We start from the raw sequence: 27,735 nt of genomic DNA, 5'->3' as shown, positions 1-27,735 counted from the left end.
CGACACTAGAACATACGGCTTTTTCTTCCCTGCTGCATTCAGCAAGGGGAGACCACTTAATTACACTTTAAGATGGAACTGGCTCAACAAGTTGGGCAGCCTGCAGGGCTGCTGGCCAGGGAAGCTGCACCTGCACTGCTGCCAGCAGGCAGCAAGAGAAGACGACACCCAGGCCCCAGCTCCACTGTTGGGAGTGACTTCCCATGCGAAAAACAAGTGGAAAACACTGTCTTTCTTCTTCCTTAGTCCCATTACTCCTTACTCCATCTACCCCATCTAATCATTATGACATCTGAGTGCCTTTGTGTGTCAGCTTCCTGTGAAGTAATCACCTAAATCCTTCTCTGAAACAAAGCAGACCCTGCTGAGGAACTCACAATAGGTGCCTTTCACTGGCAGGACAACCTTGGCCTCAGTGGCACTTATAACAAAGCTTCCATATGTGCACCAGTATGGGCTGATCAGTCAGATCAACACCACACAGGATCAGAGCCTGGGTATTTGTGAGCATGAAGCAATAATGCCTCACAAAATTTCTCCATCTTCCTGAAAAAAATATAGTTTTTGGCTTTTTTAAATTTAAATATGCTATAACACATTAATCTGCTACAGACTTTTATCCACATTTATGAGTCTGTTCAATGAGATAAAAAAGAAGCACCAGCTCCAAGGGGTGGTGTCTGTCAGTCATCTCCACTTTAAGAGACTGCCTGGCCATTGTCTGCTCTTCAAGCCCAGGCTAGAGCTACTTTTTAATATTTCCTTTGGCAGACATCCTGGGTTTTCCCCCTCCCTGGGGGAGGGATCAAGGGCAATAAGTTCTATTCTAATAGAAGACAAGTCAATGATAATCTTTGGGCATCTGCAGTGAAGAGGTATTTCTACAGCTCTAGCTGGGATTAGGCACATAATGGATCAATGAAAGATCTCACCATTTGACGGTTATAGCATCATTCATTAGTGTTAAGATTTGAACCTGAATCAACAATTGAGTTAGAAGATTGAAAGAATTGCTTTCAGTATTTGAAATAAATTGTAACAGGCCTGTAAAAGTCCCCTGAGGTGTCTCTCTTTCTCTCCCTATACATATATATAGAGAGATTGGTTTTGCTGAATGCTTAAAATTAGATGAAAGTTGCTGAGCTTCTACACAGGAAGAAGAAAAAGCTGAGCTTCTTATGTAAAGTGAAAGGGGGCAAAATAATGTATTTTTGGTTTGCCTATCAAAGCACTTCAAGAGCAGTCTTGATCACAGGATCCAGGCACTGACTTGTTATTCAGTCACTTACCATCTCTCATGTATAACAATTCATGAAGAGCTAATAATAAACAATACGCCCCCTCCTTGTACACAAACATGCAAACACACACACAGGAGCTCCTTGTAAATGAGCAACACTGATCCCATCCACTTTTCTCGTCACAAAACTAGGACAAGTTCACTCTTAATTAACTGCATGGTGCACAGAACACTAAAAAAAATTAACTACCCAGAGGACTTAGACACCAAGTTTTCACTCTCAGCTCCAAAGACCCATCCACCCACTACTAATTTGGTAAGAAATTAAATGTGATAAAAAAGCAATTCCACAATTGGGTGATGAATGCTATGGGTAGATAATGATTAATTACAATTATAATACAAAACAGCCTGGTTTCACTGTAGAACCTTGATCTCATAGAATTTTTTTTCTATAAAGGCAATCTTCGGGTTGGTGCAAAGACTATGTACTGCATCAGTGCCAAAAACCTTCCTCCTTGTTTCTGAAAGGCGGCGAGTAGAAGCAACTATAAAATGCTCTGTAGAGCAGGAGATCTTGAACCAGACCTCTGTCCTACAGCCCAGCCTGGGCAATGGAGCTATGGTGGGGTGGCTGCACTGTCCTCACCTCTGGGTCCAGTATATTTTGGTGCTTTCCCACCTTCTATATTACCTGAGTGCTAACCCAGCCCAATGTTATTCCCATTGTCCCTTAGTTTAGTAGGCATAAACCCCAAGGCCAGCTACCTTGGACCTGTATCCCTCTCTCAGAGAAGTTGCCAGGCTCGTTTGGGCAGAGGATGGTTTCTAACCTGTTGGGTCGTCAGGATAAAGTTTAACTCCCTATTACAGATTGAACAACTTGTTCCTGTGACTGTTTTCTAGCTATATAAAATCAACACAGCTCTTCCTGTTGGGCCAGTATATTTTGGTGCTTTCCCACCCTCTATATACCTGAGTACTAACCCAGCCCTATGTTATTCCCATAGTCCCTTAGTTTAGTAGGCATAAACCCCAAGGCCAGCTACCTTGGACCTGTATCCCTCTCTCAGAGAAGTTGCCAGGCTCGTTTGGGCAGAGGATGGTTTCTAACCTGTTGGGTCATCAGGATAAAGTTTAACTCCCTATTACATATTGAACAACTTGTTCCTGTGACTGTTTTCTAGCTATATAAAATCAACACAGCTCTTCCTGTTGGCTTGCAGAAAAAGAAAACAATTAAGCAATATCCAGATTTTTATGAAGTAGATACCTACATAACTAGTGGCAGCACAAATACATGCCAAGCCAGCAGATACTGGAAGAAGAAAGACCTTAACTACGGGAGCCACATCAGATCAAAATTAGCACAGAAAGCTGTTAAAGAGATTATTTAAATTATGACAAAAATATTAGAAAAAAAAATCTCTATCTGATTATCTGTCTGTGTTTATTACACAGGTCAGTTTTGAAATTGCAATTGCCAGTGAGAGAGCTCCCTGAATCATTTACTAAGTATAAATAATTGAAAACCAGTTAAAAAGCAATGCAGGCAAACATTCTGCCTGTTGCCCTGCTATTACTATTGAAACTGAGCTCAGATGCTGATGTTAAGTTTGTTGACACTGAGAAAATCAGAACGAGTGAACATGGCAAAGCCTGTGTCCGTGTCCTCCCTGACTGCCAGTGCTATTAGTTTGGGGATAGCTGTTTACTGCTGATAGGCATCAGCCACCTGCCAGAGCCACTTGGTAGAATATTGAACTGCCAACCAAGCCAGCTGTGCATGGAATGACAGTAGCTCCATGTTTTATATCTGCAAGGCTGACTTGAACAAGTTAAGGTTTGGAGAATCCAATTTTTACAGTAGGGACTTTCTCAGTTGAGAGAAAGCTCTCTTAGGGGCTTTATAAAGCTCCATGTACACAGCCCTGTAATGCCAGTCAAGCTATAAATAATAATTGCATTAACAGAGTTGTATTCAGTGATAGTAGAAAGGACATTTGCTTGAAAGTGCTCACCTGGGAGATGCTTCTGGTTTCCAATACCTGCAGAAGAGGTACTGCCCATCAGCATTGATGATATGGGGCAGATCCTTGTATGGGATGTTTTGAGGACTCCGCTTTGGCGAACTTTCCTCTGGCATTCTGGAAGAATGACCTGCAAGGTGTTAGAAGAAACAAGATATACTTTAAAACAGGTGAAAACAAGATAAAAGCTGATGGGCTTGGCAGCCACAGACACACAAGAAAGTCAATCAGTAAGGCAAGTACCACTGATGGGAGGCTGCTCCCAAAACAACAGCCAAAAGAGCCCCCAAAATCACTGCTTTAAACAGAAATGTAGCAAATGTTTTTGTTTAGAAATGGCTCACATTTAGAGGCAGAGCACTGGGGGGAGAGGGAGCAAGAAGAAGGGAAGAGCAATCCACCATCAGTAGTTCATTTGTAGCTTTCTATTCCACACTTCTTCCATCTGAGTTTATTTTGCATCATTTTGTGAAGCGGATGCTAAAGAGAATATTTTAACTGCAATCAAGAGCAAATTATGCAGCAATCGCTACTGATATGAAGAGACAGCTGCATAAAAGATTTATCTCTGGCGGAACATCTCCAAAGAACAGTGGTGGGTACACAGCAGAGGTATCTGCCACCGTGTCATCATTAAGATCTTCTCTGACATCTCAGACAGGAAGGTGGCGGCGGCGGGGAGCGAAACATTTCCAAGAGAATTTGCCACAAACCTGTTTTCATCCTGTGCAAGGGTTTGCATTCTAGTGAGGAGCCGGCATCGCAAGTCAAACGCAAGCAGAGGAGGCTTTTTGCATCTCGCTCGCTGCGGAGCCGCGTTCACAGCCCGGCAGCCCCGCCGGGTCCCTCCCGGCGCTGCGCGGGGCTCGCCCCGGCTCCTCTCCCCGGCTCGCTCGCTCTTTGAGGAAAGTCGCTTGGGTAATTCACCACTTGTCGTTCATCACTTTTTTTTTTTTCTTCTCAAACAAATTGCGTGTGCGGGCTGAAGTGGCGGTGGTGGGAGGGGAGGCTGGGAAGGGTTGGGGAGAGGGAGGGCTGGCGGGTGGGAAAGCTGCAGTCCACTTTCCAGAAGCTGCTGCACGTACATCAAAGGCACCTTGAACACATGCAGCTGGAGCAGCTCACAAAGTTCCTGCCGCGGCAGGTTGTTTGCAACTTTACTTCCTTCCTGCCACTTACAGTTCGGAGGCTGCGGCGACGGGGGGAGGCGAGGGAGGGGGAGACCTTTCCTCAGAGCGATCCCCGCTGCGAAGCCATCTCTCGTGTAAGCGCAACTTCCCCAGCCCCGCGCTGCCAGGCGGGGAGCGAGAGGGAGGGGAGGAGGAGGAGGAGGAGAGGGAGGAGGGAGGATCCAAGCACCGACGCGATGCCAGGTCGCCAGCCCCGCTCACGCATCCTCCTGCCGCTGCCGGGCGCGGCGGCCCCGCGTCCGCCCGCGGAGCCGAAGCGCGGTGGCTCCACCGCACGGTGCGCACGGGCTGCTCCCGGAGAGAGGGAGACGGCGGCGGAAGGGCGGTGGGTGGGTGTGTGGATGGATGGATGGAGGCTGCATGGATGCACGGATGCGTGGATGGATGAAAGAATGGATGGAGGGGCGGGCGGTGCTGCCGCACCCTCGGCAGGGCTGGGCCGGGCTGGGCGGGCAGCGGGGGAGCCCCGCGGTGCCCCCGGGCCGCCTGGCCGCGGGGAGGGCGGAGGCACGGCTCCCCTGTCCCCGGTGCCCTCCCGCGGGGGCTCCGCACCGGCTCCGCCGCCGCCCCGCTCCCGCAGCCCCCGGCAGCGGGATCTGGGCACAGGAGCGGCCGCTCCGCTGCTGCGGGCGGGGGGACAGCGGAGACAGCCCCGGGGCGGGGGGGCTGATCGCGCAGAATGTCACAGAGCACATCGTGGAGCCGTGCTGCCTCCTGGGCATCCCGGTCCGAACGGCTCCTTGGGATCGCAACACCAAACTTCGCTGTTGGCGTTTAACGTGCACCTCTTCAGGCTGTGAAGCCATTCCGGGGGGATCGCTCCGATACTAGTTCAGAGAAGCGCCCAAGCTTTGCAGCCTCGTTCAGGGTAAAGGCCATTTATAAACACAGCATATGATTTATACTCACATAAATCATTATGTCACTATCGACTATATGCAATACATGTGCTGCTACTCTGTAATGTGAGATCTATCTGGTGGTATATGATACTTGCTTATAAAAATTGTCACAGCAAGGTTCCCTGAAGCCAAAATAGCTCCCCAGCTTTAAGGGGAGCTATCCCCATACAGAATTTTGTCATTTAATACTGCTAAGTGGTTAGCATTGATTGAGCACAGATCCATGCCTTTTACATTTCATCAGCTCCTTTCATTTTTACATGCCTACATATGCTTAGAGGTCTCAAGCCTTTCTAAGAAGAGGCAGCTATTAACCTTATTTTTGAAGTGAAGCAACATGCTCATCAAGTGTAAATCTCTGAACAAAGGCTCAGGAAAGGAAATAAATACATGCTAACACTAATAACAATAAATGCAAAACCTCAGAGATGAAGCAAATAAAAATAAAAAGGAAATCAAAAGCAGATTTAATTTTACTCATCTTTCAGTGTCGTTTATAATAAATGCCTAGGGGGGGTGTTAGTTATAAATGGCAAAAACAAAATTACATGTTCCTGTAACTGCTGTTGTTTGGGGGAAAAAAAATGAACAAAACCAACATTTACGGTTGTTTATAATGAGTGAGAATTAGGTCAGATGGCTCTTAAGCAGAGCCCTGGGAGCTGTACCTGGAGCTGTACCATTTGCTAGGCCAGTTACTATCTAAGTGTGAATGGGTGGAATTAAAGAGCTATCACAAGCCAGCTCCAGAGCTGGTAGAAGCAAGGACATATATAATTATTTAAATGATACAGATCAGATAATAACTGGATTAAGAAGAAAAGAAAGAAGGAAAGAAGCCTCTTCCCCTGCTCAGGGTTTATCTGCCAGGAACACTTTACTGCTTCCCTACAGCCATCCATGAAATCTGATGCCAGGAACAGGCTCCTCTCCTGCTGTGGCGCTGGGAATATCAGAGTTCCCAGGGCCACCGAGGGGTGGAGGGAGTTGAGGAGAAAATATCTTTTTAAACTTCTGGATAAAAATAGCATCCCAAGGAAAACAACCTTTGTTGGGACACAAGGGCGAGATCCTGACTCTGAGAGCCTGCCCTGGTCAGTGCAGATATATGATTCCCTTGATACCCTGTTAACCTCAGTGTAGCTAAAATTGGAGACAGCATAACTGTGGTGCAGCCTGCCCTCTCTGCAGGCCCAGGTCCTCACCACAGCCCTGGAATGAAGAATCAACCAGCAGCTCCTTCCCTTCTCACCAGCTTTCCTAAGGCCCCAGGAATTTGAGGACATTTCTTCCCATGGGTGATACACACTTCCCCATCTCAAAGTTAACAACATGAAATGAATGAGGAACTGCTGATTTGTTGTCTTATCATTTTGCAGAGTTTAAGCTGTGAATGAAAAGCCACTGGAGAAAACTGGATTGTGTCTGGGGAATTCATGTACCTGATACCCAGACTATGCACCAGGCTTCAGCACAGCAATTGCTGCATACTGCCTCCCTGTGAGAAAGCAAAGGGACGCCTGAGCATGAAGTATTTATGAGATTGTAACATCTTCTCTTGTCTTGGTAGAGTGAAATACACTTCAGAAATAGAGCTTAGGCGAAATCAACTTCTAATAAAAAATAAATTCACACTTGGTGGATCTTTACATTAACTCAGCAATTACTCAATCCTTGTAGGAAAGGATGTTTGGTTTGGTAAAGGCTGAAGCCTGCTTAATTAAGTGTCTCCATTGACCCCAAGGGATGCACAGGAATATAGAGAAAAGGGGTACAGTCCTTGTAGGAAAGGATGTTTGGTTTGTTAAAGGCTGAAGCCTGCTTAATTGTCTCCATTGACCCCAAGGGATGCACAGGAATATAGAGAAAAGGGGTACACTTTCAGACAAAGCAAATTTTAGGGAAAACATCAATTGCTGGAATGACAGAGTAAATACATGTCATGAAACTTGATATCACAGCAAGAGGAGAGGAGAGGAGAGGAGAGGAGAGGAGAGGAGAGAGCACAGCAGGCTGGTGTGTAGCTCTGATAGTAGGGTAAGAGAATAAGGAACAAGGACTTTCTTTGCAGTTAGGCTTTTGTTCCCAAAATGAATTTTTAGTGGATACTGTCCTGTTGGCATGCAAAGGTAAATAGTCTGTATGAGATCCTTCTGCTTTTGGTGACAGCACCATGTTCCTAAATTTTAAAGCAGTGGTTTTGTTTGAGAGGCATATTTCATATGTTGTGTCTGCTAAACCATTTGGGATTCTGCACACCAGGACCACAAAATGAACTTTTGCTGACAAGAAGGAGGAAAAAAAAATCAGAGGAGGAGGACAGAATAATAAAATATATTAGCAGTATGTGGTTATGGAAGAATCTGCTGCAAAACCAAAAAAATGCTGGAAGTTACAGTAGTCAGGGAGCAGCTGGAGAGAACAACAGACAGCGCAAGCAATAGAACATGTGGGAAATCATGGGAAATGAAGCATGAAGAGGAAGAATTGAAATCAAGTGAAAATCAAAGAAGCCAATGCCACTAAAGCTATCAGTTTAGAGTAATTAAATTGGATTTGCCCTTCTCTTTGGCTGTTTTTAAAGATATTATTATTAATCCTTAGATGGAGTCCAGTCATTCACCTTTACTTATTTCTGCAAGCTGCCTTTGGTTTTCCTGGATAAGACATGTATGGGGATGAGGCAGGAGTGGGGGCTGGGATGAACTGTTCTCACTTGCCTGTAAAATATCTCTTTTAATGTCTTGCAGCCAAAAAAGAAGCTTGGTGTCAGGCAAACCAGATTGAGGAAGAAAATACTAGAGGAAAATATTGTATTGATCAGGTTAATCTTAACAATGTCAGGAGGAATTATAAGTAGCTCAAGATTGTTCTGCAAAATTCTACAGTCTCATGGACCACCTCACAAATTGGTGTGAAATGGAGAAAGGGTAAGCACAAGGAATACAAGAGTATCACAGAAATTGTTTGCAGGCTTCCACTGATGTGTTGCCCCTCAGTAATCTCACCTTCCCCAATCAGTAGGAATAAAATTATTAGATTAAGCTACAAGTGGTTAATACCCCTAGATGTAAACTACAGTCAAATAATAAAGCAATTTTATCATATAAATAAAAATAATTATTGGTAAAAATAGTCTTTTTTTTGTAGGTAATAAAAATTTGAAAATCATGCTGTCATGAAAAATCACAAATCTGTGACTTGCAAACAGTAGCTGCATGAGTGGAGTGATTAGTATCTTGACTGCGTTCCTTATTTGACAGGGCAAAAAACACACACTTAAAATACAGTAACTGAATATCAGTTTCAGCCTTTAAACTGATGAATAGAAGATTACCTACCCTACATAGATGCTAATTTAAGAACTGGTTGTTTTTCATTATAGAAGCAATACAAATTTTTTTTGGGTAGTTCATTTGGTTTTTTGTTTGGGGTTTTTTTTTTTTATTAAAAGCCCCACAAGACTATTAATACCAGATTCAGAGACATTTTTAGTATTAAAAGGAAGGCATCTTCCAAAGGCAGGAAATTCAAAATGAGAGTGGAAATTCTGCCCTAGAGCCTTTTTCCATAGGAGGGAGGTGGATGGAGTTATTCTAGCAGCCTTTTTGCCTGAGAATAGCTCTGCCCTGGGAATGAAGAGGTTTTTACAGAGCTCTGGAAGGGCACAGGCTCAGCTGTGGTGCCTCAGCTCAGTTCTGTGGCCAGCACTAGAGGGCACAGCCTCAGCTCTGCGGGACAAGGGCTGCAGGTGGGCATTGCAGCCCTACCAAAAAACCCTCAGCTGGGTTGGTTTGGGTTGTTTTCATTCATTCTACCCTTTATCTAGAGGTTTTCTTTAGGCGTTTGTCCCTTTTTGTCTTTGCAATGTCTAAATAAAAGTTTCCTGTACTGACATATAATTAGTCCAATTTTCCCTCTGGATTTGTACTTATCTCTAGAATGAACTTCAGTGTTTTACTGAAGGGAAATCCTGCCCTTGCCATTGTGGGCACAGACAGCTTAAAGAATGTTTTTACAGAATGGCATTTCCTTGCATATGGCAAATGTAATGTTCATAAAATGTTGGTCACCTTGGCAGAAAAAGGGTTTTGGGGGCAGAAAAAATAATCAAAAGGAACCTGAATGAGAAGGTCCAAACCTTGGAATTTTAATATGTATAAAAATCAGAATAAGATAACACTATGAATTTTCTCTGGCAGGTATTATGGTCTTAATTCTAAGGAGTATCCTACCATTTTTTTTTTATTTTTATTCCTAAGTTTGACTGCATAATCCACTCTACAAACCCAGCATTATTGCTCCAGGGCTAAATGCAGCTAGCACTGCCCTGCCACGCTTAGAGAGGTGCTTTATTTTGGTAGCTGAACTGGAAGCATTGACTGGAGAAGGGCTGTTATTGTGCTGCCTGCTTTTCTTGCTGCTTTGCAATTGACAAAGCATCATTTATCACGCTTTGCATTCCAATTTTTCTTTGCACGTTTTCCAGCTCATCATAACATAATTATGTTTCTGTTTCCTTCAGCCAGGGGCTGATACTTTCTTTTACTAAGACAACAGCTGCACTGCACAACCTTGATGAATCCCCATAAGGGTAAAGAGAGTCTGTGGTGCTTGTTTCTGCCTTGGCAACCCAAATGTTCAAGCTCTTTTTTGTGACAAATGCTGCTCTAAAATGCACCCAACCCCGATGCTTTCACAGCATTTCTCAAAATGAGGTTTTATATTGTAAATTGGACTTGAAATATTAAACATTCTGTCTGGTTTGTAATTTTAAAGGCTTCCTTTGTAACATTTCTGTTTATGGTGTTTATAGGTTATAGACTCTGGGATGAAATTTAGAAGGCTGTAGTTACTGATGTGAAATTTGTATTTTGAATGAAATTGACTTTATGTGTGACAATAAGCACAATCTGAAGGTCTGTTTTATGTCCCTAAAAAGCATCTTAAGGCAGCTTTCACAGTACAGGTGAATCATTTCCTTGATTACAGCCTCAGTTGCTCCAGCCACATTGGTACATAAAGGTAATTACAGAAACCCCACCTCGAAGGGCATTAATTGCTAGTGATGGAAAAATACAATATTTTTATTATCAGTTGTGGAGATATTTCATTTAACTCTAATGTAGTACTCTGAACCTGAGGTTTTAAAGTACTTCAGAAAGGAAGAATGATTTCTGTATTTTACATAGGAGAAACCAGTGCAGAGAAAAGCAGGGCTCAATACTGGAGGCAAACTGAGGGCAGAATCCATTCTTAATGCTCCTGATTTTGTTACCCAATTATACCATTACTAACTCCCACCTCATCTCAAAATCTATCCATCAGAGCACTGTGTACAGTGGAAGTTGCAACTTTTTCAGCCACTGAAGACTGCCCAGGTTTGTAAATATATGGGATATTGTGGCCTGGACAAAACCACAGCCAATTGCTCTGGACAATTGCATTATTCAGGGCAACATTTCCCTACAGTTTTGCTTTCTATCCTATTGTTCTGGTGTTATTACTCCTGACACCATAATTTGAAGATTGTTTGTATTTATACATAAAAATTACAATAAATGTACATGAATACAAGAGTTTAGCTGATATGATCCATCCTATCAGCCATATTTATGTTCTCCATGACTAAGGATTCTTTGTAACACTTGAGGATATTTCAGTTCTGTGATGTTTGAGCTCTGTCCAGCACACTGGACACTGATGCAATTGCCTGGAAAGCAATTAGATGTTAGGTGTTGATGGCAACCCTCCCTGCCCAGCCTGGGCCAATTCCTCAATGGTTCTGCTGTTGATAAAAAAAGCAGTGGCTGCTTGTGTTGGAAAGACAATGAACACATGGCTCATGAGGGGAGCTTGCCCTGTGCTCCTTCTTCCTTGTAATCCTGGGGCAAATTCAGGCATATTTCACTCAGATGTATTTTAGCTTTTTTTCACCTATCATCAGTTTCTTTACTCAGTCCACTCATGTTCAATATAAGATGTGCATTCTCTTTCTGATTCATGTACAGTAACTACTTCCTAACATCTGCCTAACAGATTTTGTAAGAAAAGTAACTCTTCAAATATTAAGAAAAAAAATTAATGTATGAAATCTTTGAAATCTCCATTACTGGGGTTTGTGATTCACAGCTGACTGGATTCATTTCCCAGCCAGGAAGCTGGTTCAGCAAAACAGCTGCATTAGTTATTTAACTGGAGGCCTGATCCTGCTTCTGCTCACACTGATGCAAAGCAGGAACAGTACCAGAGAAAATAAAAAATATCCCTAGTGTGAAATACACGTTGCAGAAAAAAATAAAGCATTGTGCTATGGAACAACAAAAGAACTGTAGCAGATACTCTGCCATCCTGGCATAGGTGTTAGGCAGGACCTTAATGTCTTGCAGAAACCTATCCCCAAATACACTGCTAGCTCCTGGGAGGGTTCTTTTACTCTGGTAGCACCAGGTGACCATCAGAGCTAAGGCCCAGTTGTGCTCAGTGTTGTGCCCTAATACCATGAAATCACAGGTGACCTATTCTGTACTAAGTACCAGACTCATCACTGTTTGCATCTGGTTCATAATTGTTCCCTCTCAGTTATTTAATTTTCACAGTGTCTGCTACAATTAATTTATACCTTCTAGCACAGAAAAATGCACTCACTGGCTTTTCTCCTAGGCTGAATTAATGCATGTGGTAATTGACCCAGGAGTACACAGAAAGGAGAAGTCAAATGAGAAGCATTGCAGTGAAAAATGGGACAAAGCATTCCAAAGTATCTCGTGTGTAGGGTGGCAATGCTTCTTGGACAACCTCAGGACATGAAGGGATGGTCACCAGAGCTTTGTATGCTTTAGAGATGTGTCTTCAATCCCCAAGGCCATCAACACCTGTCATCTGATCTTATTCTAAAATTAGTAGCATGTGTTTATAACATCAAAATCTGTTACAGTATCTGAGATTTTGCTCCCCAAACCTCATCCTGTTTCCTACAACACAAGTTATCCATTGTATCTTGGCTACAGTCTGACTCTCATGTAGCACAGGTATCTGTGGTTGGTTTGTTCTGTGGAGTGGCATCTGCAGCTGCTGTGGACTCAAAACGTCAGTTCATATTCCTGTTGGAGACCCATTGGAGGGGACTCCTAAACTCTTGCAGGGAACCTTCCAGCCCACAGTACTATGCTCTGACACCAGCATGTGTTTGTTTTCACTTGTTGACTTTTCCAGGTACATTACTGAACCTTCTCTGGAGTTACAGTAAGTTTATAAATGGAAACTGAGGTCTGGAGGTGCTACACTTTCAGACACAAGTGTAAGGAGAGCTCCTGGATGGAGATACCTACACAAAGCTTCACCATTCCTATACCTTGGGAGGTTTGAGGAAGAGGACAGCAGATGGGAGGCTGCAACATTCAGCTCCTAAGCTGGAGAATCTCTCTTTCCCTCCCATGCTATGAAATGTGTACAAGAAGCACTGACCAACATACGTAGCCTCAGTCACACCCCAAGACTCTGCCTAAATACCCCAGCATTTGCAGGGGTGGGATTACAGCAGCAGCTATGCTGTGGTTTAAAACAAGGATAAATTCCTTCCCTTTAGTTTTGTGGGGCTGTCTGAAATGAAACAGGGTTGACACCAATCCAGTGATGTGTGTTGGAGCCCAAAGCCTCCTTCTGCAGCCAGCCAGACATGTTCCCCAGGCTGCTCCCGGCAGTGCAGAGCTCTGCTGTGGCTCATCTGCCTCCTCCTCTGTGCCCAGTTTCAAATCTCTTCGGCAATATGTTCTGTAACAATTAAGGATTTCTGGGGCAACTCCATTAAGATCAGAAAGATATCCTTCTGCTTTGAAATATGTGAGCATGAATGATCCATCCAGCACAGCACCCCTTGGCCAGTCATATCTCTCTGATGATCAAATATATTTTTAATTATCAATCTATTTGAGGGGATCTTTTTCACTAGACAATATCCAACTGTATTGTAAGAGCCATTTGGATTGATGCAGAGAATTTGGCAGCAAGATAGGGAACATTTGGGCTTTCAACACTTAGGAACATATGGAAAGAGGTTTGGAAGATTGCCACATGGGATGTAGCTTGGAAGATGCTACATTTCTTCATCCTTTTTTTTCTGAGCAGAAATAGAAGAAATTTTACTTTTTTTGAAGGATCTTAATTCCTGTTTATTTTCTATGCTGCTCTAGGATAAACCACTATGGTCAGCTGCAAGGTTTGAGCAAAATCAGCTGCATGCTTATGGGCAAATGTAGGTGGGCAATTAAAAGCATGGTGATATTGCAGATTTTTCAAGTTTTTGCCTCCTAATTCATGAGAACCCGCAGAGGTGAACTCACAAAGCTGCAGGCTGTGACTCAGATCACAGGGTGAAGGAGGGTATCTGGTGCCCAGCCTGTCAGGATGTGCACCATTTACTGGGTCTGAGGGTAAGGCCCTGCTGGTGGTCCTTCCTTCACACTCCTGCTGGGACCATCTGTGTCCCAGTCACCTTGACACCCAGGGTTGGACACACACTCCAGGCTGTCTGTGGGTCTCTGGTACAGTTTCACCATGAACTGGTGAAGCTGAGTTGGAGCTTCAGCACTACATTACAAACCCCAGTCACCTTTGGGACAGCATGGGAATGGGAGAGAGGAACCTCCTCCAGCCCAGCACTCAGGACTGGACATGACTGAACCAACATCATCTTCATACCACGTTAGGGACAAATGCCTCAAGCCCATCATGGGAGTATTCTGTGTCTCTCAGAGTTATTGCCCCTGCTTGTCAAAAGAATAATGCTTTTTTTCTAATTTTTAAAAATATTTTTTGTGGTTCCATTGTGTCCCAGGCTGGGGGGCTGCAGCAAATGCAGAATTTATTGGAATACACAAACATGTATTTGCACTATTGCAAAGTGGGCCCTGCAGCTTAGTAAATGCTAATTAATCTCTCAGACTGCTAGGAAATCATCATTATCGTGGCTCAGCAATGAGAAACAAAGACTAAAGAGGGTGGCAGGGGCACTCTTATATTGAGTGACAGAGTCAGAGCAGAGAGAATTGCAGTCTTCTTTGGTGTTCTGAACAGAAAACCAAACAAGTTTGGCAAGACTGCATCTGAAGAGCAGAATGGAGGCACCTGGGGATTTTCCCTCAATCCCTGTCTCCGAGAGCTCAGCTCAGGGCAGGCTGCAGCTCTCATCCCACCTGACTGCTCAGATTCCCTTTCCTTGAGAAGTAAGAGCAATGGAGAGCTCTGACTGCAGCAGGGAGCTGGAAACCAGCCTGGCTATGGATTCACTTCTGGGAACTGGGAATCACTCTCAGACACCCATGCTTTGGTAATAGTCTGTGTTTATTGTCCACAAATTCATTGCAGCTTTTTATCTTCAGTTTGTAGCCAAATAATTGCAGCCAAATAATGACTAGACAGGGCAAGTTCCTGTTATTTCTTTGCTAATGGGATGCTAGGAGTCACTAAGATATCTCTGGCTGAGGTGAGGGCTAAGATGACATCCAGGATCAGGAAGAGAGAATGGAGGGATTGGTGACAAGAGAAGAGGAAGAACAATCTCCTCCAAAGGTATTCAAAGAACTGTAGCAACAGCTTTTGAGAACTGACCACATAAGTCAGAAGGACAAAAAAGATAGGCAAATCCCTAAATCATGTGGATAGGATTTGCTACACAATGCCTCTGAATAAAACCTGGAAAAGTTCATGTGAGCTTCAACAATATTTTAAGCCATATATACAGCAACTGCACATTTCTGAGCCAGCTAAAATTTGATTCAGAACGCTTTAATATTTTGCTCCTTCTCACAGAGCACACCTTGATGGACATTAGTTATTCCTATTTTCTGTGGCCATAGTAACCCCAAGTTCTGCTGTTCTGAGGATGCACTTTTGGTATCAATTTAGAAATCTTTTCACTCTAACGCAGTTACATAATTTTCTTAGAGAGATTAAGGAGTATTAAAACTAATGTAAGGACCAACCTTTCCTAAAACCCCATCCAGTTACATGCTTCTTTGCATCTCCATTCCCATCTCTACAAAAAGGAGAAAAAGGACTCTCCTATCTCTCCTATCAGCCTGCTCTTGCTGTCTGATTAGCTGGCAGCTATCACAGCTCTTCTTTTGCTCTGTTACAGTTTCATTTCCAGAGGAAAAAGCCCTGATGGATACTGAGCCTCAGGATTGTGGCACCACTGCAAATTAAATGAGGTTTCTGTTTATACCAAAGGGACAGCAGTACCTCCTTAATCAGACTTTCTGTTCTTTGAAAATCAGCAGATATTTTGCCTAAAAGCACCCAGCAGTGCAGTGTAACTCCATAATAACTGTTTATTGGGGCTCAGGAGGGAAACCCCAGAAGAAAATCTGTAGGTGCAGCTAGAAGCACTTGTGAGTGGCTGACTTTGGGGAGTTTCTTTTGCCTTTTGTTTTAAGATTGCCTGAACTTGATGGAGGGTCTTTCATTTAAAAGACAGAAAGACCTACAAATTAAGCAACATCTAGCTCCTAATGTGTGAAACTGCAATTTGCATACATCATGGCAGCTGCTGAGTTGGTCCTTATTACCTCTGCTGGAGTGTTAATTTAACCACAACTTTATCATTAATTTAAATGGAAAAGCAGCGGGTTGCTGGCATGCCACATTATCTGTCAGGCAACCTGGGAATCAGCTGACAGAGCCAGAAAGAGATTTCAATTCAGAGGGGCTGCAGGGTGCTGCCTCCCGGACCTGTGGTCACAGACAAACTCCAGATTGCCCTTGGCCTGCTCTAAAGGTCAACAACAACCCCAAGGAAAAAACCCAAATCAGTATTGTATCTGGACTGTCATAAGAGAATAGATAATACAATCAAACTTGAAATCTCTGTATTTCTGGGGGTTTTTTTGTCCCTACGTACCCAAACTGGCACTGTTTATACAGATATGATAACCAAAACATCATTACTGGTTCTGACAACAAATGCTTTGTAGAGCAACCATTGGAAGGTGGTCCAGACCCACCCTGAGGGCTGAAGGCACTTGGGCTCTCTGCCCACGCAGGAGATGCCAAAGCTGCCCACGCAGGACGTGCTGGGAGCAGGGAGCAGCTGAGCCATGGAAGGTGCCATCGATGCGTTGGCTGAGCCTGGAGGCACCTCCACACTCAGCTGATGCTGCATGGAGGAACGAGCACGCCAGAACCACTCAGGTGGGAAGTAAAGCAAACATGAGGTAGGTACCAGTTGCCAACCCAGAGGCTTCCTCACTCTCCAGGAAAAGAGGCTGAGGAGCCCCAAGGAACTGCTGAGATGGGAGATGAGAAGAGCGGTGTCCATGCAGGGGAGCCACCCGTGGGCACAGAGTCACCAAGCATGCAGGTCTGCTCTCCCAAGCCATGATGATGTGGCACCATTTAGTGACACAACTGTGTATTCTCCAATGGAGAATGAGGTTCTGCTCCGAACCATGGCAAGAGTGACAGAGATGAATTCAGCTCAGAACCTCGGCTGTGATGTTTCAGTGGCAGAAAAGAAAAACCATGTCCTGATGCCTGCCAGAGTTTAACGGAGCTGATGTAGGTCTCCTCTGAAGTTCAGATAGAGCTGACTGTGACTCTTGTCCTGCTCATGGCAAACCAGAGCAAAGCTTCACCCATGGACACTTTGTGTGCACTCACCCACCAGAACAGGTGTCCTGCTTTCAGGTGAAGTGTGAACGCTGTCTAGCTGTTCTCAAAATCTGGACTGAGATAAAGACACACTTGGAAACGGGTCAGACTTTCTCCTAAAAAATAACTATTTTTCCAATAAATGAATCACTAAGAGTTGAAATTTAGAAAGGAATGTCTTTGCTCATGCAGCACCAGCATGTACTGTATGACTGGTGTTATGCAGACACTGTTCTAAGACATTAAATTCAACACACATTTCCTTAACACAGATAAATTTGCATTAAATGTGCCTTTTCTGGCTCTGATGCCTAGTCCTTTTCGTTGTTTTAAAATACACTGTGCTAAAAGATCACACATTTATTGAATTATCACAGATACTCTTCCCTTGGTATTAGCTTAACAAAGTTCAGGAAAAAGTTGTCTTTGCCCACATCTCAGCCATTCATTTTTATAATAAAAATCACCATGACAACAGATAATGATATCAGAATGAAAAGATCATTACTTAATTACATGAAGAAGGTGAAAACAGACTTGGCTTACAGCAGTAAAAGCTTTTAATTCCAGCAAAATATGGGGGGCACACACTCAATTTGTGACATCATGAAGTGCTGCTGAGAGCTGCCCAGGGGTTGCTCCACTGCATGACGGGGTGTCCCAGTTAATTCAGTGAAGTGCAAGAGAAATATTCATCATTTCATGAGCAATAAAGAGACATTTTCCTTAAAAGTGTTAGTGTTTTTGTGAAACAGGCTCATTATAGAAATTATCAGAAGAAATGCATCCATAAAGAAACATGATTATTATTTAGGTAGTGGACTGGTTTAATATAAATAAAATTAACTACATAAATGCTCCATTGTTAACCAGCACCATGCTATAAAATTTTTCCAAGTTAGAGGAGAACAGGGCAATTTACAGGATACAGTCCATTTTTATCACAGCTGTGGCATTTCATCAGCACAGTGTTCTATCTTGGCTTCTGTGAGAGCTGTGGTATCAGACTGGGTATTTTTATTTCTAAGATAAATCTGAACTTTTAATAAGAACAATCTGGGAGTTTAGACAATATATATCTTTGTAATCTGGTCTCTTGAATTCTCTGACATGAATAAACTTTGATTCACTGGTAATTTTTCCTAGTTTTGTTCACAAATGCTACAAAATATGCTTTTAAAATAATGTACTTTAATTTTCCCTCTAAACCCAACAAACTGCTATTAGTTGTTGAACGTTTCTGCAAACTTCCTCTATGGCTTTTAGAGAAACTGTGTAATAAAATCATCAGAATAAAAATCTAGATAAGGAATCCACATTTCATTTTCAATTTTCTCAGAAGTTATTACAATCAATCAACCAATTAGCGTGGTGAACAAATAAATTAGTGCTATTTAAAAAAGAACATTCTGAAAACCCCTTAATGTCTTTCTCAACTAAAAGTATTGGCTCAACATTAATCAATTTTATAACCCTAAATTCTGCTTAATATTTTTTCCATCTTTGCTTAAAGATATGGAAATAAAAATAGTATATTATGGCCCTCTCTGTTCCTCTTTAATTTTCAGAGTATGAAATGTACATCAGTGCAGCCCCACTATTCTGCACCAATTTAGTTGATCTGTTTCTGATCTACACCAGCACAAACAAGACGATAGCATAAAAAACACAGATAAAACTCAATTTGGACAGCAATCCTTCTTTCATGTACAGCTTCAGCCCTTGGTAATCTCACAGAAGGGCTGGAGGATCAGTTTGGGAAAACTTCTGTCAGCTATGGAGACAGTGGCCTTGATTTTGGGAATGACTTGGATAGGGTCAGCAAGCAACAGCATCTGCTGTGGTTGGGTACCCACACCTCTGAGGTGGGTGGGTGCTCCTGTGCTGGAACTGCTCCAGCCACCCAGGAACAGCTGCCATCCAGAGATTATGCCTGGTTCTGTGCAAGGTCTGTGGGGGACATGATTCCTGAAGTGGTCACCAACACCAAGTGCAGCTGCACCACCCCAAGGCAGAGTCTGATGCTCCCTAGCACAGTGCCTGGCAGGCAGCACATGGACAGGAGTGAGGAGAATGGCACCGGTGGCTGCGTCCCAATGTGCCCCTGAGCCTGACATTAGAGCAGCTCCCTATCCCAGCCAGGAGCCCAGTGCAAGGCTATTTATAGCCCTGGCACCTCGCTGTTACCAGGAGCTCCGTGTGCTGGGCGAGAGCTCTGCCTCCCTCCCATGCACTCTCACAGGCCCTGGCCGCTCCCAGCGTTGAAAAGGTACATTTAAACCCCATCCCCACCTGGAACAGGAAAGGGAAGGGTGTTTGCTGCTGGGACAGATAGGCAGTGTGGAATCACTGGGGCCAAGCTTGCTTTGGGTTTGCTGGGTGCATGGGATACCTGAATGTTTGTCTCGGGGAATCCTTAAAGGTTCTGCAGAGGAGCATAAACACAGGGACAGCTGCAAGGCAGCAACAGGGGGACGAGGCTGCAGGAGCCACTGCTGGTGCCAAAACTGAGCCTCTCAGTTCCTTACAGTTCCTTACTGTCTAGTTCATAAAGGAATTGTAAGAGATTCATTACAAAGTTAGGACAGGAACCGTTGATCAACATCAAACGTGGGGTCTGTTAGTAGTTATATGGAGTGTGGGAACAGGATCAGCCAGTGGATGCAGAAATTTCATTGCCTGAGGTCTGTGCACAGTGGGGAGATTTGAATACTCCACAAACCTGCAAACATCTGGCCTTGCTTCCAGATAGGAAGCTCAGAAAAACTCTTGCCTCTTCCCTCAGGATATCTCTACATGCCTGGGACTGATCCCTGCCAAAGGGATGAACATTTTCAATATGAGGGTTCATGGGGACTGCAGATTTAGGAGATCTTGAATGTGTGTGTCAATGAAGGGGCCATTTTGGTGTTGCTGCCATGGGTTGCTATGAATTTCCCCTTCTGTGAATATGAACATACCCACACACTCGCTTGGTAGTGATTGAAATTGGAACTGGAGAAATTCAGTGGAAAGTTTGGATTCAAACAGTAACTAATGGAATCCTGACACTGAGTTATAAGGGTTTACAATTTGCACTTTATTACAATCTCACTGCTGAATGACAGATTATTAAAGGTTTTACATACTAGCATTTGCTCACCAGAGGGATGCATGCTCCTTAGTTATGTAAGTATTAGCAATTAGAGTTAACAATTATTTGTAAAAATGCAAATAGGGCCTAGCTTGCATAGTTATTAAATTATGTTTATTTTCATTGTGATACAGTCCTGTCTATATTATATGATATAACTGTTCTGGAAAGTGAGCCTTTCCTATACTAGCCAGTGTATTTAGAGAAATGCAAAAAGAGAAACTCCTAAGGCCCTTGTCAGGCTGCCTAAAGAGCTACTGAAATGCATTTTAGAAATACATTTTCCTTCTGCTGGCATATGTCATTGTAAAATACTTATGCATCCTCCTTCTGTGAACAAGCACTTTGCCATTTCAGTCAGTTTTTATATGCAAGAAAAATGATCTGCATATGTGAACTGTTAAAGAAATGGGGTTGATATGTATATCTTTAGGTTCTATTCTTATACAATTAATGCACATAATTGGCTCAGACTGGTGTTTGTCCATAGGCATTTGTTTGTTAACAGTGCCACATCAATTTTCTACTTAAATTGTGGGATTCTTTTCACTGATTTCACTGAGCTTTGAACCAGATTAAGTCAGGTGAAGGCACATTCGAAAAGATGGCCCATAGGGTCTTTCATTTCCAGCTGCTTTGATTTTTTTCATGAATCTGTAACAGTTTAAAGAAAAAAAATATGCCTGGTATTTGCTGAGATAGGATCAATATTAATCCAATCCCACATCTAGGCCTCTGAGTTGGCAGTACACAGAGCTCAAACTGTCAAATCTTCGCAGAATCATAAACTACCCAAAGCTTTGAAAACTGATCAAAGCATTTTCAGGTCTCCAATGGTCAATCATGCTCCCAAAACAGAGTTTTTGAAGCTTGGCAAACTGCTTAAAAAATCTCCCTGGTAGGTACCACGTTTCTCCTAGTTCAGAGAACCTTGTTGAGGTCCATTTTATTTTTATTTTAAATTAAGAGCAATGCAATGAGAAGGAAAATGAAGCTTCTGCAGAAAGGGCAGGCTGTGTCTGTTGCAGTCTGAGTGGAGATGACTGCAGGCTGTGCTGGAGTGGGATGCTTGGAGCAGCAGGGATGCAAGGATGCACACAGGGGAAGACAACACTGCCACAGATGCCTACATTTACAGAAGCAGCTAGTAGGTCAGCAGACCATGTCTCTGCACTGAGAGCCTCCCTTTGCACCTCTTGCAGACTGTAACAAGCTAAGAAAGCTCCCATGAGCCTGCCTAGCAGCACATCCCAGCAAGATCTGGCCTGTGCTTGGATCTAGTGAGACCTCAGAGTACTTTGACTCAGGCTTCTCAGTAACAGACACAAGGTGCCAGAGAGATGGAGAGAGAAAAATAGTTAAAATCACTCTCAGAAGGACTGTTAGACTTTATCTCATATTTGCCAATGACATCATTGGATTTGTAGTGTTAGTAGTTTCAAAACCTCAAAATTCCTCCTTCCCTGCCAGGAATAAATCCGTTCCGACCACCTGAACTGTACCTGTGTAGGATATGGGGTTACAATTATTAGAGTGGTAAGGATTATGCTCACCAGAAAGCCCCATGGGAAAGGCAGAGCTGCAGGCTGGACTGCTGGGAGTCAATTGAGGAGTGAGAGACAGCTGAGTGACAGCTGGAAGTGAGATTGTGATTGGCTGAAGGAATGTTTGGACAGGAAGGAGCAGGAAGCTGACTGGAAGGCAGGACATGTGGACAGCAGACATGAGCCAGCCAATGGGTACCTTCTTTCTGTTAAGTTCTCTTAGGTCTTGGTTTGCTTTCCATTATGTCAGGTTAAAATTAAAGGTGTAAAAAGGGGGCAATTTTTACAATAAAGTGATCTCCTTTGGATGCATACGGGGGTCCATGTCGCTTTGTTCCCACTGCTACAAATGGTGCCCGAACAGGGACCTATAAAGGCGGCGCAGGGTGTGCGGTCTGCTCTGGTAGCAGCTCACACTAGGTCATGGAACTGGCCAGGAAGGATCTGGGGAAGGATCCAGGAAGAGGGCCTGGGAAGTGGATCCAGGAAAAGGATGCCGGAAGAGTTCGGGAAGGAACTCAAAAGTTTGGGAAGGAACTTGGGAATTTAAAGTGCGCACACCTCACTGGGAGGGTGAGTAGACCAGTGAGAGAAAGTATGGGAGGTGGAATATCCCAGGAACAAAGCAGGAGCTTGGGCCAGGTCAGGCAGCTCCTACATCAGCAATCTATTAACATGGCTGATGTAAAACATGCCACACTCTCCCAACAGGTAGACAATGATGAGTTATCCCGTCGTGGCAGCTTGCTTTTACAAACACAGATGATGATTGTAGAAAAGCATTTCTCGCTGTTCATAACCCACACACCTGTGACATAGCAGATATGGTTAGAGCATGCCAAAATAATGCTTATAACACTGACTTTGTGGCAGTGGATTTAGCCATGCAGTTCTGGGTTCCGGACACACACCGGGCGTCGGGGCAGGCCTGGTCCCGGGGTGGGAATTGGGGTGAGTGGGGGTCGGGATGGTCCTGGCAGCTGCACTGGTGGTGCTGGGCTTGCTGCAGGTGGCCCACAGCGCCAGGAGTTTGTAACTTCTTGTAGCAACGGGGTGTTTTTCACAAAACCAGCATTCCCCACTCTCCCACAAGGCAAATTCGTATCACTATAATTATTCTATACATTTTACTGTGTTTGTCATCCTGGCTGCAAGGGGCCCCGCAGAAGAGATGACAGGCACTGCCTTTGTATTTAAGAAGCAAAAAGGGGAGGAGTTGAGGTGCCCTCAGGAGCTAAAGCCTTATATGTCCTTAATTTCTTAAATCGTGATGAGATGGGACAAACTGAAAGGCAGTATTTTTTTACATGAAGGCTCATCTAAAACCTCCTGTGATGAAGGATTTACTGACTGGAGAATGGAAAGGACACTGCACTTATTAACATGGGGAAGAAGCTATGCCTGCGTCTCCACAGGCCGTCATGTGGAGTGGATTCCATCACTACTGTGTTATAAGCATGCTACAGTTTTTGAAAGCTTTTATAGATATTATTGTTGTCGCTGTTATTAATGTCTTTGGACTTGTTTAGGTCTTTCCTAGTAGGTTTTAGTTGCTTAATAAAAAGAGAGGGGGTAGATGTAGGATTGGGCGTTATAACTGCTAGAGTTGTAAGGCTTGCGCTCACCAGAAGGCCCCATGGGAAAGGCAGAGCTGCAGGATGGATGGGCCAGAGTCGCTGAGGGCTGAGAGCCATTTGAGTGACAGCTGGGAGGGAGACTGTGATTGGCTGAAGGAACACGCGGACAGCGTATGAGCAGGAAGCTGATTGGCTGAAGGAACACGTGGACAGCGTATGAGCAGGCAGCTGATTGGATGGTAGGCGCATGGACAGCGTATGAGCAGGAAGCTGATTGGCTGAAGGAACACATGGACAGTGTAGGAGCAGGAAGCTGATTGGCTGAAGGAACACGCGGGCAGCATATGAGCAGGAAGCTGATTGGCTGGAGGAATGCACGGACAGCAGCGTTGCAGCTGAGCCAGCCAATGGGTGCCTTCTTTCTGTTAAGTTCTATTAGGTCTTGGTTTGGTTTCAGTTCTGTCAGGTCAAAATTAAAGGTATAAAAAGGGGCCTATTTTTACAATAAAACAATCTCCTTTGGATGCATATGGAGGTCTGTGTCGCTTTGTTCCCCACTGCTACCAGGCTGATCCTGAGAGAACAAGAGGGCTGAGCAAGGAGGGTTCTTTCAATAGAAAGAACCTTTTAGTAGAAGGTGATCCCATCACCTGACAAATCTTTCCGAATTCCCTAAGCTATTTAAGGCTGAAGTTTCACCTTTAAAAGTGATGCAGACACTTCAGTTCCTACATTGCACAGTAAGCTGAAGCAGGAGCTGGGCTTTTAACTTAATTAGATGCCTTTGAAAGCCTGAAAATCCTAATTCTCTAAGTAACTGGGAACTGACTGAATATGGAAAACTTCCAGAAAGGTACCCTGCTGCTGACAGCTACAGTGACACTTGAAACGCATCTATGCAATAAATGTATAATTGTTACAGAGAACCATCTTTTACTGACACTTACCTGTATGCCTATAGGAACATAAATTTCCTAAAAGAATTGGTTGTTCTCCAATTCTAATTGGAGATTCTTAATGTTCTGCCACAAGTCTGTATATTTTATCTGGACAGAATGAAATTGATTCAAGGAATCATATCTGAATCAAAGCAAGAAAGTAAGTATTCCCTGAAACTGTGAATGACCTTTTCAGCACAGATCTCCAGCCACAGACTAGAGATGTTTCCCAGTCTGACCACCAATAACTATCATTTCAATTGGCTTTTTCAACCAGCTGGGCACCTAAATAATCTTGATTTGGTCTGTGGATTTTATCACAATTTGTCACATTTGACCATATCAGTAGTCTTAAGACAAAGTATCTAATTTATCCCTTATTATCTCTGAAAAAAATGAAGAAAATTAGGTTGGATTGACACAATTTGTTCTTGATAAATAGGTGCCATAACTGCTTTTATCACCTTGTTACCCTCTAAATCCTTATAATTCAATCACATAATAATTTCTTCTGGCATCTTTCCAGTTGTCAGAATTAAGGGAATGATTCCTATTATCCTATAGATACAGGAACATCTATAATTCATTGGAAGCTTCCTTTATATATCTTATTATACCTGTTCCTTGTGTCAAGATTAGCATTATTATTTGCCCTTTTTGAGCACTGTGGGATCTTTTGCACGGTTTAAAATCTTGATTTTAAATGCCAGCACAGCCTTCATAATTGAACTCTGAGATTATAACATTATTATCATCTGGGTGCTGATTTCTGCCTCACTGTGGCTGTCAGCCAAATGTCATAATGCATACAATTAACAGATTTGCTTCTCAGCTTACTGATAACAAAGGAAGCACAAATAATTCATGGGCAGAGGCACTGGTTCTTTGATGTGATTGAACTCTGATCCTTTCAGCACCTGAAGGGAGGCCAGCTGAAGGCAGGGCAGCCTCATTAAGGCAAAGAAAAAGAAAAAAAAAAAGCAGAGGGGGAAGAGAAGGATGCAGGAGGTGCCCCCCACGCTGGGTGCTGTGACCTCTGCTGGGCCAGGTCCTGCAGCTCCCACCCTCCCACCATGACACGGAAACAGGAGATTCCTCGGGAAAAGACAAAAAAAATCTATGTCCCAGACAAAAAATACAGACAAAATAATGTCTCTTATTACACAGTAGCTTTCTTTCCCCCCCAGAGGTTGGGGGAAATTCCTGATGAGCTACTTCCATCTGGTATACAGTCCCTTTGCACTGGGGCTGTTCAAAGAGCCTGCAGTGTAACTGAGAATTGAGGACAGCATTTATTTATAGTTTGATAGTCTCATAAAAGCTGGAGAGCTGAGCTCACAGCAGTGTGCTTATTTATGTTTTAAACTGCTCATGCAGCACGCTACTGCCTTGCAAAGTGTATGCTGGAGCTCCTGCATACCATTATATATGGCTCTTGGTAAGGTTCATGCACAAAGGCAAAAAAGAAAAGGTGAAATTAGACTAACTGAATAGTTGATATAAAAAAAAGTAGCAGAGAGAACTGGAGAAAATTTAATACCCCAGCTCTCAAATAAAGTAACGTCCAATGAAGGTTTGCACCTGAATCCATTTTTCACAGTAGAAGAAAAAAGTATCCCAAAATTCTGAGTGAGGCATTAACTCTGATTTCAGCTCCTGGTGACATTGTAAAGGATTTGAACTTTGCACTGGAAGTTTTATAGTGACAACTCAGCCTCTGACGAAATCTCAGAGCAGTGCCTCACTGCAAATTATATTTGTATCACACTTACCCTCTCTTTTACTATCAATGTACCATCCTTTTCCCTCTGTAACCCAGAGGGAAATCAAAGCAGCACTGCTCCATTATTACCCTTTAATAGTCTTTCCAGTGATATAAAGGAGAATATTAATATCCTTCCAATGACCTCACCTAAACAGAGCTAAAAGCTAGGAGGGAAGTGACAAGTTTGCACCTAAAGCACAGGGACGAATTTCTGAAGTTAATGAAAGGATTTCACCCCTGGGTTTTAATCCTGTTTTCTTTTTAACCTTTTAGCTTCAGTTTCCTCAGCTGTAGAATAGAGAAAGCAGACTCACATACAAGTCAACAGCACGATTTCATTGAGTGCATTTCAGTCAGGAGCTGGCTGTGCTGTCAAAGCACAGAGATAAAGAAGGTGTGTTCTGACAAGAAAAAGTGAATATTGTCTTGTGGCAAGAGTGAGGTAACCACACTCTTCCTGCAGCTCTGCCTGGGGAAGCAGCGTGGCTCTGCAGAGCTTGTGAGGTGGGTGAAGCCAGGTTGGAAGGCTGCAGTGATCCTCCAGGAAGGTGCAGACTGTGCACAGGATGAGGTGATGGTGGGTGATCCCCCTGGAAGGTGCAGACTGTGCACAGGGTGAGGTGATGGTGGGTGATCCCCCTGGAAGGTGCAGACTGTGCACAGGGTGAGGTGATGATGGGTGATCCCCCTGGAAGGTGCAGACTGTGCACAGGATGAGGTGATGGTGGGTGGGGTGATCCCCCTGGAAGGTGCAGACTGTGCACAGGATGAGGTGATGGTGGGTGATCCCCCTGGAAGGTGCAGACTGTGCACAGGATGAGGTGATGGTGGGTGTGGAGCAGATGGACACTGCCCTTCACTGCCTGGGCAGTGGCTGTGGGATTTGTCTATCAGGTTATTAATACCTCAAGTAGCACATTAATGGCATGAGCTGTATTTTTTCTCAACAATGCTGTTGCTGAGGCCCTACTGATGAAAGAGCAGAGGAGATGGCTGCCAGAGTGTTGTGCCAGATGTGCTGATCACTGGTATGAACACTTTAAAATTCACAAATCTAATGAACAGCGTAATCACTGATGAAGTGTTGCTCTTAAGAAAGCGAAATTAACAGTGAAAGAAAACTTAAAGGTGACCAGCAAAGGAAATGAAATCATAACTCAGTTCTACAGATAGCTTCTTCCTGATCTGTACAGAAATCTGGGGGAAATGACGGTGATTAATTATCTCACTTGTTCTGTACATTAAAAACACATATTTTAACCATTAAGGAAAAGCTGGGGGATGCATGAAGTTTTGACATCATAAAAGAGAAAGAAGAGAAGTTGATAATTTTGGAGGAAAAGTCATGATTAGTCAGAAACAGGATTGGGGCTTGTTGGTGCTTAGTAACACTTTCATACAACTTCAGGACGCTACAGCTCATCTTCCTTAAGAGGTCTGTGCTTATGGTCTTTCAGATGGGAAGCACAGTTACTGAGATTTAGGGAGGTTCCTTTATCAAAATGCAGTGAAGATCAAATATTACAAAATTATGAAATAGCACAAGGGGAAAACGATAAATGGTCTAATTGTCATGTAGGATTAAAAAAAAGAGAACATTTCTTATCTCGTGAAAGGCTTCTACTGACTGTAAAAACTGCTCCAGAGGTAGTCAATACAGGATTAAGACCCATGTTTTCTCAAATGCAGTATTTAATTTTAAAGAAGACAGGAAAAATAAAAAACCCTAGATTTTGAAATACCATCTCTGTCTTTTTTGTACAAACT

At 43.5% G+C, this 27,735-nt stretch overlaps 2 protein-coding genes across 4 annotated transcripts in view; one reads left to right on the top strand and one right to left on the bottom strand.

Annotated features, from left to right (window-relative positions):
• Nucleotides 1-4,580, bottom strand: part of MGLL (monoglyceride lipase) — a 62,399-nt gene extending 57,819 nt beyond the window's left edge. The window contains exons 1-2 of one of the 2 annotated variants that reach the window (XM_039695326.1): nt 4,450-4,580; nt 3,262-3,400 (exon numbers count right to left, since the gene is read on the bottom strand). In XM_039695326.1, the coding sequence (XP_039551260.1) occupies nt 3,262-3,386 (125 nt within the window). In that variant the 5' untranslated portion in view covers nt 3,387-3,400; nt 4,450-4,580. The other variant, XM_039695325.1, reaches the window with a different exon arrangement.
• Nucleotides 4,581-19,187: 14,607 nt separating this feature from the next.
• The window catches only part of KBTBD12 (kelch repeat and BTB domain containing 12), a 41,058-nt gene continuing 32,510 nt past the window's right edge, over nt 19,188-27,735 (top strand). Inside the window, exon 1 of one of the 2 annotated variants that reach the window (XM_039695323.1) lies at nt 19,188-19,280. The gene's annotated coding sequence lies outside the window, so the exon portion shown is untranslated. Of the gene's footprint in view, nt 19,281-26,453; nt 26,473-27,735 lie in introns of those variants that run through there. The other variant, XM_039695324.1, reaches the window with a different exon arrangement.

This window comes from Passer montanus, unplaced genomic scaffold (genome assembly GCF_014805655.1).
Source record: "Passer montanus isolate IOZ18808 unplaced genomic scaffold, ASM1480565v1 scaffold9, whole genome shotgun sequence".
Taxonomy (NCBI): Eukaryota; Metazoa; Chordata; class Aves; order Passeriformes; family Passeridae; genus Passer; species Passer montanus.
The sequence above is the reverse complement of the archived record's forward strand: the minus strand, read 5'-3'. Positions and strand labels throughout refer to the sequence as shown.